The following is a 12,008-nucleotide window of genomic DNA, read 5'->3' on the forward strand; positions in this document are numbered from 1 at the left end:
ATTGTTATCACTGCTATATGTAAGGCAGTTCTTTCTTATGATCTCTAGTATAACATTGTTACCACTGCTATATGTGAGGCAGTTCTTTCTTATGATCTCTAGTATAACGTTGTTACCACTGCTGTATGTATCTTTTTCTTCTCTTCTTCATTCTTACTCATCCTGTGACAGAAATATGGTCTTCCTTTACCAGTTTGTAAACCTGATGTCCTTTTCATGCCTTTCATAACCTCATCCTTATTGAGCCCTCTTTCCACAAAGATGTTAATAAGTCTCTCTTTTTCTATGTCAAATTCTTCTTCCTTAGTGCATACTTTAGATATACGTTTTACTTGATTCTCTGCTATAGTCTTAAAAATATGTCTTGGGTGCATACTGGTCCTGTGAAGCATATGATTACACCATGTTGTCTTTCTATGCATAGACGTATCAATTCCAGATCCATAATTCAACGTCAGCTGAATGTCCAAGAAGCTGATAGTAGTGTCAGATAAATTCAGTTCAAATCTTAAAAATGATGTGGAATTACCCAAAAAAGACTCACTATGTTAGCATAGCTGTTGGCACATGGGGTACCCATGGCCACTCCAGATTTCTGCCAATAATATTCATTCCCAAATACAAAGACATTATTAGATAGTACTTCATCTAGAAGGCTGCATATCAAGTTGATGTTGTCACTGATTCTGTACTAGAATCCAAATTGCCTAACCGCTTCTATTCCATATTCATTCGGTATGGATGTAAATAGGCTATTTACGTCCAGAGTTGCCATCATTATATCTTCATATGTTCCCCTCACTGCTGTACTTTCATATAGGCATTTTAAAAAATCTTCACAGAGTCTTTCACAACTGTTCTTGCATGTGGTGATAACCTTTTCAGTTCTTCTTCCACATATATGGAGATGGGTTTGGTCACCCATCCTTCCCCATTGACAATTGGCCTTAGTGGTGGATCCATCAGATTTTTATGGACCTTTGGTAGTCCATTGATATTTGGTATCTTCAGATGGTGTTTACAAAAATAGTCATACAGTTCTTTGAGATAGTTCTGTTCATTAACTTGTCATGAATATTATCATTCACATCTGCTATTACTTTATTTACATCCTTCTTTGATATTCTTTTATAAGTTGTTATATCACTTAACATTTCCTTCATCTTATTATCATACTCTTTTGAATCCATTACAACTACAACTCCTCCTTTATCTGCTGCTTTTACCACTATATCCTTCCTTCTTTGGAGCTTAGTTAGTGCAAGCTTTTCTTGATAGTTTAAATTATATAAGTGCTGTCCTTTACCTTTCATTCTATGTTGTTCCACCTCTCTTTCACATAGCCACATGAGAATGTTTATAGTGGGATGGCTGAGTGGAACAAAAGTGCTGGGTTTTATAAATGTAACTATTTTCATATTCCTGTGTTTCTTTGCTGCCATATATATTCCTTAGAGTCAAATTTCTTCCAAAGCATCTTATATCTGTCATGAACTCACTCAAGGGTGATCGTAGGGAGGGTATAAAACTTGCTGACATACACACAATTGTGTGTTACTTTTCCCAGTTCATCCTAACTGCATTAAAATGTCCCTCCCAACAGTTCCAAGAACTAAAACTGACATTTGTTCAGATGACAATGTAAATATTAGTGGACACTAACTTCTTTCCCTGAGAAGCTGTAAATCTTACAGACAGCAGGCAGTGATAAGAGCAGATGGAAAAACTCCACAAACTCATTCAAAGTCTGTCCATCACTTCAACCAAGGATATAAGTTTAAGTTCCACTTAACATTCTCCTCACTTTCCGTGGTTACCATTTGAGTCCGACTGCATAATTTAGTAACTCCTGTGCACCATGACAGGGTCTTGTTCCTCTGGCCCTATGTCAAGTTTGACATTCTAGTTATGTGTCAGGACTGTCAGCTGTGGGTCACTGGCTTTGCGAAGTAAAGGGATAAGGCCCTAACTACAACCCTGATGACCAGGATTCAGCTAGCTGTCCAAGGGATGGAACAGTTTGTGAGAGGAGAAAGAAGAGTAACCAGCCAATGCCTGATCATCTTTGTTTTTTTTGGGGGGGGGCATGGTGTGACCATGCCTAGCCCACATACTCCAGTGGTGATACTAGTGATGTGTAGACAGCGGTAACTGCCAAGGTAGGTGACTGGGTGCTGACAGACATATCACTGAGGTAAGGGTGACTCCCTTGCAGTGAATGCCTGTGACTGTCTTTGTCTGTGGGCAGAAGTGAGGGAAAATGGAAGGACTTTAGATGCCTTATCAGCTGACACTGAAACAGTACCAGGGTCCACTGCAGGGCACTTAACAAGGAATTTGGCTCCCTCAGGGACCTTGTAAAAATCTGTCAGGCCTTCATGGTGCAGGACGCTGAGAATCAGGACTGAGTGATGCTGCATTAAATGCATCCAGAAATGCTGGCAGTACTGGCAGTATAGCTGAAGGGGCAGGGGGTGCCACCTCAGAAGTTCATAATACCTTTTCTGAACTTCTGTCATCTCAGAGGGCTCCATTTGAAATGTTCCCTCATCTTTGCAATGGTCTCCCCAAAGTGAGATCCTCAGTTGAAGAATCTGCCTCTGCAAATTCCTCCTCTGGGGAGGCATAGCCAAGGGGGGATGACAACTGGGAGACATGAAAAGGAATCCTCTGACGAGGAGTGACAGGATTCCTCAACTTCAGCCTGGGAAGTCTCTAAGGGCTGAGGCCTAGGGCTCATCACAGGAGAAGCCACTGGAGAGGCTAAGGGTGTAGCAGGCCTTACAGCCATAAAAGCATTAAAAAGATTCTGAGAAAAGACCCGCCAATCTGGCTGGCTCTCTACTGGGGGAGAAACGTTTCCTTTTCTCTTTCTTTTTAAGGGAATGCCTAACGGGTGTCTGAGCCAAGGTAGGCCAGGGATCAGTAACCTTCGAAGTAGTGTGGGATCCATCTGGGTGGCCGGTAGAAGCAAACGTTCCCCCTTGCCATCGGAAGCCGATGGCAGCATAACTTCCAAGGATGTGCCTTCTGCTCTGGGTTCTGCGGCTTCCACATCGGTAACCACTGTACCCATACTGGCAGCGATCAATCATTGCTCCAGTGTGACATCAACCACAGGAATAACGTCAGCTGCAGGAGGTGCAGCTACTGAGTCAGGGCTAGGGATTTTGGCCTTCTTCTTGGGTGGCTGACCGGCTGGCCCATCCATACTTAAAGCTAAGCACTTGAGGTGCTGATTCTCAAGATAAACATTTAACGCATGCAGACGGCTATGCAGGGTTTTCAGAACGAAAGCCTGGCAGATGGAGCAGGACTTATAGTTGTGGACAGGCCCTAAATGATAAAGGCAAAGCTCGTGGGTGTCTACTATGCTTTCCCTTCCTGGATGACATGAAACCACACAGGCATGCAGTGACCCAAATAACAAAATGTCCCTAACAGGGTACTTACCTTAGAATTTACAGTACAGCAAGAACACCTGACGTTCGAATGGTGACAGAGAAGTTCTGAGGACTGGTGCATGCAGACATCACTTTTATGGGCCACGTTCCCTTAGGCAACATCAGACATCCCATGTACCTAGCAGTGACTGGAAGCTTTTGTATACTGGCTGAACATTTGGGTAGTAAGACAGGGGAACCCAAGAGTTTGCAATACTGCAACATGAGAACAGGACATCACTAGCTACTGTTCTGCAGACGTTACGCCAAGAAATGCGTAAGGACGAACTCTGCATTTAACAAAAGGGCAGCAGAAAGCTTCATTCATTTGGCTATACTTTCTAAGATGTCTGTCAAACTCATTCTTTTTTGTTTACTTTCAAGTGGCAAAGTTGCAAACTACCATGTTTACATCTATGCATAAAATGGAATGTCATTAAAATTCTGCTCTGTACAGAAGAATATGTTATCAACAACCAATCACAAATACTGCATTTACAGTAAAATATGCACTTAGGTTTGTACAATATGAAACTAAAATAAAAGTATCCACTCATTACTACCTGGTTTAGGGGTGTATTTTTTGTTTTACTGTACTGTATTTTGTATTTGTTTACCGGGGTAGTGCAATAATCAGATTTGTCCATTTTAGGCACGGGCCAGGTGAAAGAAAACATGCACATAACAGCAATGCAAACAAAAACAAGAATGCATACAAAAACAGTAACATGTTTTTACATACACAGGCTGATATATTTGAAGGGTGAGAATATGAACAATTTATAAACAGAGAACAAGAGCCTTTGATACATTGGCCATATACAATTTGTCATAGCAGGGTTGACAGCAATGTGAACAACAATAACAATCCCAGTAATAACATAAGCCCACTGGGCACAGTACCCTTTTCAGGGGTAAGCAAGGAGCAAAACTGCTCTGTAACAAAGAAAGCAAATGCAATTTATAGGAATCAAACCCAAGTCTGCTGCAGGGTCTAGATCAAGCAGCACACAGACTTACAGCTCTGTGCCAAAATGTCAGTATATTAAAATGATACTGAGATTTTAAGTGACAAATATGCAAACCTTTAGTCATATGGCACATTAACAGAATAGTATGTCACTGAATGAAGTAGTGCATTTTCAGCAATGAACTACTAAATGATTCACCATGTAATAAAACTTGCACTCTTCCCAACACTCCATTTTTACTAACTGAGAGTGTACTTGTCATTTGGCCTGTTACAAAACATGAGCATAATGTGATCAAGCTTTGCCAGAGTTGGCCTGCATCTGTCACCCCTGGGTTTCCGGATACTGGCCAAGGCTCTTGCCACCCCTATAGTGCCTTTTCATGTGGTGTTCCAAAAACCAAATTACCACCATAACAGCTCCAAACAAATGCAATCTCAGGGTCATGCTGCTCAACGCAAGAAGTCTAAATCTCAAAATGCACTCGCTCAAAGGGCTCCTTAAAATGGAGAACATTGACATTTGTGCTGTAACAGAGACCTGGTTCAAAGCAGCAGAATGCACCCTTGCACTACCAGGCTATAACTCATTCCACACCTTTCATCCCCAGAACTTGGACCGAAGCTCCAAAGGCGGTGGTGTTTCCATATTTATAAAAGATGTGCACACCTCCAGACTGGTAGCCCAACATAACGCATCAGAGATACTTCAGGTGCAGCTAACATTGCTTAAGACAGCGATTCAGGTCGTAGCCTGCTACAGGTCCTCAACTATGTCCCAAGACTTGCACTCCATGTTCCTAAGCACCCTGGAGCATATTAAGGTTCAACCTAACACTCACACTGGGCAATTTCAACAACCCCTCCATTAACTGGGAAAACTACTCATGTACCAATACACTTGCCCAATGTTTCCTGGAATTCATTAACTCCAATCCCCTGGACCAACTCATTCTTAACCCCACTAGAGGTAATAACATTCTTGACCTGATCATTACTGACATGGGAGACTGTTGCTCTACAACACTGTCAACTCCTCCCTAGTTAGTTTCGACCAGAAACGAATCACCTTGGAAATCCACATCTCTCCCAGCCCCCACAAAGGTAACCACCATGAAAAACTTCTCCAAAGCTAACTTTGGGCTCCTTAAAACAGAAGTGGATAACTTCACCGCACCCATGCAAATGGATGGAGAATAGTTGCATGACCGCCGAATCATACACCAATGCACTATACGAATACTTACACAAATGTATGGATCTCGACATACCCAATAGAACAAAGATGCTCTCCTCCAAAAAATGGAGGACAATCTGGTGGTCCCTTGCCATAAACAAACTGCAACAGAAGGAGGAAACTGATGTGGAATAAGGTGAAATCCCACGACAGGAAAAATTCCCTTATCAGCCTCAACAAAAAGTTGAGATCCCTCATCAAATCCTCTAAAGCTAGCTATGAAAACAGAACTGCAACAGATAGTAAAGACAACCACGAGGCCTTCTATAGTTATGTAAAGAATCACCACAGCAATACCCAGATTTGCTCTGAGCTACTGCACAATGGTACCTTCTATACTGAGCCAACAGATATTGCCAATATACTGGCCGACAGATTCAGTGCCATCTTCACCTCTCTCTACCTCCAAAGGACCAATCACAACACCTGTCGATTGCCGAGCACCCAGTATTACTGCTGCACAGGTTAAAACAGCACTGTCCAAGGCCAAGAATACTCTATGGGACCTGACAATATCCCTGGCTGTGTTCTACATGAACTACAGAGTGAACTGACACTTCACCTATGTGCCCTGTTCAATCACAGCCTCACCTCAAGCTTTGTCCCTACCAAATGGTGCAGTGCTACAGTCATCCCTCCCCACAAAGGAGGAGCAACTACAGACCCTGGGAACTATTGTCCCATTAGCATGACGAGTCTGATATGCAAAGCTATGGAACACATCATTATGGACATAATAAACAAGGACATAGGGAATCTCCAAACTCTGAATCCCACACAGTTTGGTTTTGTGAAGGGTAGATCATGCCTGCTCAAACTGTTCGACTTCTCTGAGTCAGTCACCAGAGCTGTGGATGAAGGCAAGCTGGCTCATACAGCCTACCTTGTTCTGGCCCAGGACTTTGATACCATTCCCCACTCAGGAATCATAGAAAAACTCACTAAGCTAGGCATCAACCCCTATATCACTAGGTGGGTTACAAACTGGCTCACAGATAGAACCCACAGTGTGAAAGTAGCTGACTCCAAGTCAGACTGCCGACCAGACACGAGTGGAGTCCCACAGGGTTCAGTCCTGGGTCCTCTCCTGTTTGGTATCTACTTCTCTGAAGTCCAGGCCACCATGAAGGGACTCTGGCTGACAAAGTGTGCAGACGATTGCAAGTTGGGAGCTATTATTAACTCCCCAAGTGAGGTTGACATCCTACCAAAAGGCCTCACTGAGACCAACGACTGGTGTCAGAACCATGGCCTTCAGCTCAATGCCAAAAAATGTGTTGTCATCCCCTTTGGGAAAACATTGTTCCCATGAATTACCACATCGATGGTAGTCCACTGAACACAGAAGGCATTATAAGAGATATGGGAACACAGGTTGACAGCAACCTCTCTTTTGACCACGACACTGCCATTGTGGTCAGAATGTCCTTCTGTGTAGCACATCTCATTACTAAGGGTTTTGCATCCAGAAAGAAAGAGGTCATTGTGTCTCCCTCTACTCTTCCCTCATTAGGCTAGTCATAGAGTACAATGCCCCATTTGGCATGTATCTCACTAGACACCTGCAACAACTGGAGAGGCCACAAAAGTACCTCACAAACAGGATCCTAGGCCTGAAACACTTGTCCTATATGAACGGACTCAAAAAACTCCAACTATTCTCTGTCTCATATCGCCTACTTAGAGGCGATCTCTGCTTGACTTACAAAGCCATGTCTGACCCAGCTCTGTTAGAAATGCTACATCTAAAGAAATACCAATCCCTCTCCACCACATGCTCCAGACACTTCAACCTCATTACCACAATCAACAGAGCATGCTAGAGGGACAGGTTCATAACCCAAAGACTGCCCATGCTATGGAATAGACTTCCCATACATGTCAGAGCACCTCATTGGCCCTCTTCAAGAAAAATCTTGATGAGTAGATGGGAAATAGAAAATTCACCCTGGGGATCACTCCAGTGGCTCTACTCGACAGAGCCACTGGGAACTAAGGTTGGGTGGCACGATGCCAGGGTAATCCTTTGGGCTAGGATTGTAAAGGCTCCAGGGCCATTAGCCTAGTACACACCTATGACCCTAAGCCCTGCAGCAAGATGGCTATAGTTACTATTAGTTGTAGATGACTAACACCTGTGGCATGTTGACCAGCTAGAGATAAATAGTTTACACAGATAACATCTGTTTCTCTACAGGTATTGACGACATAGACTTATGTGGTTTCTGAATGACACTCCATGGCCAAAGGATTAGCACTGCTACAGATACATGAGGCATGTATGAGACATATTCAGGAAATAATAAATAAAATAATGACATTATAAGTCATAAATCACAGACTGTATGGACTTCTCATTTGCTATGAAACTTACTTTATTTCCCAAGTAGGCTGATGGAGCTTTCCAGTAGTAAATAAATGGTAGAACATTTCTGGCAAGTGTGTTGTTAATACTAATTTGATTAGCAATGTCAAAATGGTCTCGATGAGGCTGTACACTGTTGTTGCCTTGCCTGTCCACTACCATCCATCCATCCATGTTCAGTGCCTGCAGAAAAGGAGATACAACTGTAAATGACAGCCATTAAAGACCGTTTAATTTTGTGTCTGCATGGAGTGAATACAAACATCTATAGTCCCTGTAAGTGAATAACATTTTTTTCTCTTTCTCACTTTGCATGTCAACTGCTGTTTAATGGTGTTCAAGTATACATTCTGTCAGTATTAGTACAACTTAAGGAATATGCAAACCAAAATGCAGTAGGCGGTGGAATGTGATAATAGGAAAAGTGAAGTAGTCAACCGCACTGCCCACCATGCCAATGTATTTGAGTCTGGTTTCATTGTCTTCAGTTCTGTCATCCTTGACTACTATCTCATGGGGTCCAGCAGTGACTACTACAGTGCTTGGCTAGTACTACCTCTTTGTCTTACTCCCTGTTTTATAACAAGCCTGTTGCATGTTACTCAACCAGTTTTCTACCTATGCCAACATCTTTCAACTTACCCAGCATGCCTTTTCACATCTGTCACACGTGAACCCAGTTTAACATAGAACCTATGTTACCTTTCTGAACGTCAACAAGCAGTGAAATAGCAGAATGACATCTCAACTCTACTTCCAAACTCTGTGGGTGTACCACCCAGCATGCCTTTTCACATCTGTCACACGTGAACCCAGTTTAACATAGAACCTATGTTGCCTTTCTGAACGTCAACAAGCAGTGAAATAGCAGGATGACATCTCAACTCTACTTCCAATCTCTGTGGGTGTACCACAAGGCTCAATTCTTGGGCCACTTCTTTTCTCTATTTTCATCAACAAACTCAGTTCCGCTTCCACCCAGCCCACTATAGTGCAATATGCAGACAATTCTACTATCATCTGGAAAGCCCACACCCTCCCTGAGCTCCTTCTTAAAACCCAAGCAGCTTTTCTCACACACAGAGCAATATCTTACAGACTACCAATTCATACTAAACCCAAATAAGACAAAACTTATGTTGTTCACTAATAACATACATCCTTTGCCACAATTCCCTTTTTATATCCTTTCTTCTAATAACACCAAAATCGAACCAGTCGACAATACTAAGATACTTGGGAGTCACTACTGATCATTCATTAAAATTTAACAAGCACATTGCCCTTGTCATCCAAAAGGACCACATAAAACTCAGCTCACTGTACAGAGCCAAACCTTTCCTCACTCCTACCACCAGAAAATTTACTGCTAGATCCTCTCTCTTACCCACCATTCTGCATGCTTCTCCCATTTTTACAAACCTGAAAAAAACTGACCTAGCTAAATTAGAGGCCTGCTACCACAAAATTGCTAAATTTGCCACTAACCTCCCTAACAGAACTCATCACTGTACAGCTTTACGACAACTAGATTGGCTAGAATTACCTAATCTGCTCTTACTCAACCAGCTTACTATAGCTCACACCATTGTTCACCAACCCAATTGTCCATCCCTCACAAATCTTGTACAGGCATAAACTACCAACCCGACACTTTGATCATCCAATAAAATACTTTTAAAAGTTACCAAAGCAAAAAAGAAGTTATGTCCTTACCATAACGTTCCATGTGAGTTGTTCATCTCACCTTTTTGTTCTTACACGAGGGTCGGAGCCGATCCCTCAGTTCCGAATCGGCCGCTTTTCAAGCTCAGACTCTCAGAGAAGCTCGAGACCTAGTGTATATCCCATGATGCTCTACTGTGAATCCCCAGATCTAGTATGCTGCAACCAAGACAGCCTACAGACAGAATAAGACTATGTAGTCTACCTACTTAGGTAACTATAAAAATAGAAGTAAACAAGAAGAGCAGGAATGTCTGAAACAGACTGACAACTGAACCAATCCTCCAAGGCAACCATCTCACTCGACTGGAGGGGGAAGGTGGGCGGGAATGTAAGAACAAAAAGGCGAGATGAACAACTCACATGGAACGTTGTGGTAAGAACATAACTGCTTTATGTAAAGTTGTTCTATCTCCCAGTTTTGTTCTTACACGTGGGTAGCGTCCCAAGCACCCTGATCCTGGGTGGCTCACGGGAGAACGTTCCTGAGCACAGTGGAACCAAACGTAGCCCTGTCCCTGGAAGTCCTATCCACTTTGTAATGAGTAATAAACGTGTGAGGTTTTGACCACGTGGCAGCTGCATAGATGGTATCGAAAGGCAAGCGAGCTGCATGAGCCAATGACGTAGAAACAGCTTGTGTAGAATGGGCTTTGATGTTAGTTTCTAATGGTTGATTCGTGGAAGCATAAATGAATCTGATACAGTCAGAGAGCCACTTGGACAGTGTGGTTTTTGATACTGCGAAACCTTTCTTATTCTCTGCATAAGAGACGAAGAGTTGATCCGATTGTCTGAAATCCTTCGTTCTATCCAGATAGAACCTCAGTTGTCTATGTACATCCAGCTTGTGTAACATATATTCTAGTTTGTTGGTGTGGTGTTTGAAGAAGGTTGGGAGCTCAATGGACTGATTTGTTATTTTCTGAAGAGATCTTGGGAAGAAAGGTAGGATTAGTACTGAGGGATACCCTATCAGGGTGAAAAATCAAATATGGGGGTTTGGAGGACAAGGCTTGAAGTTCGGAGACCCTACGTGCAGATGTAATGGCTACCAGGAATAAAGTTTTCCAAGACAAAAACTTTAAATGACAAGATGAAGCAGGTTCAAAGGGGGCGAGCATCAGTTGGGATAAAACCAGATTCAAATTCCAGGGGTAGAAGGATGCCTAATAGGTGGCCTGAGATGGTGGGTTCCTTTTAAGAATGCTTTACATAGTCTATGCGACATGATGTTTGAGCCGTTAAAGCCTACATGGAAGTTTGAGATAGCAGCCAATTGAACTCTAATGGTGGCAGCAGCCACACCATCATGGAACAAGGAAGACAAGAACTCTAAGATGGTATAGATAGGTGCTACATAAGGGTCAGTGTCATGCTGAGAAGCCCAGTGAACAAATTGTTTCCATTTGCTATTATATAGTTTCCTGGTAGATAGTTTATGAGAGGAAACTATAATATGTTGGACCGCAGAAGACAAATCTTGTGACCTGGCTAATGTGGGAATCGGAGCAGCCAAGCTGTCAGTTTCAGGGAAGTGAGGGAGGGATGGAGAACTCCCAACGAATGAGTCAGAAGATTCGGCACTGGGTCCAAGATCCATGGTTCCTCCACTTGATGATACTTCCGCAGGAAGGGAAACCAAATCTGTCGAGGCCAAGACGGGGCTATCAAAATCACAGTCCTTCCCAGACTTTTGGCTTTCTGCATGAATTTGGGAATTAGAGGTATTGGCGGAAAGGCATATAAGAGGCCCAGGGGCCAACTGTGTACGAGCGCATCCCTCGGTTCGTTCCCCAGTGGGGGATAAAGGGCAAAGTAGCTGCTGCATTTGGCATTCATCGGAGATGCAAATAGGTCGCAGCAAGGCTGGCCCCATCTGCGGAAAATGTTTTCCGCCACCTGTTGTTTGAGAGACCACTTGTGAGGCAACAGCATGGCTCTGCTTAGTTTGTCCGTTATCACGTTGGATGACCCTGGGATGTGCGTTGCTATCAGAAAACGTCTGGTGGATACAGCCCATTGCCAAATTCTTAGGGCCTCCCTGCATAAAGGGTACGATCTGGTTCCCCCTTGTTTGTTGATGTACCAGACAACCGACATGTTGTCCGTCTGGATAGCAATTGTGCCTGGAGGAAGAGAGTCGTGAAAGTGTTGCAACGCTAGGAACACCGCTCTCAGCTCTAGGACATTTATATGCAAGTGCGTTTCCATGATTGACCAAGTGCCTTGGACAGTCTTTCCCTGAAATAGCCCCCCCCACCCTAT

At 43.2% G+C, this 12,008-nt stretch overlaps 1 protein-coding gene across 1 annotated transcript in view; it reads right to left on the minus strand.

Moving 5' to 3' along the window:
- The window catches only part of LAMA1 (laminin subunit alpha 1), a 3,417,884-nt gene that overhangs the window by 3,274,222 nt on the left and 131,654 nt on the right, over positions 1-12,008 (minus strand). The window contains exon 5 of the mRNA XM_044066516.1: positions 8,025-8,198. Coding sequence (XP_043922451.1) covers positions 8,025-8,198 — 174 coding nt within the window. The remainder of the gene's footprint in view (positions 1-8,024; positions 8,199-12,008) is intronic.

The sequence above is a fragment of the Protopterus annectens genome, chromosome 3.part1, assembly GCF_019279795.1.
Source record: "Protopterus annectens isolate FY-2018-M chromosome 3.part1, PAN1.0, whole genome shotgun sequence".
Taxonomy (NCBI): Eukaryota; Metazoa; Chordata; order Ceratodontiformes; family Protopteridae; genus Protopterus; species Protopterus annectens.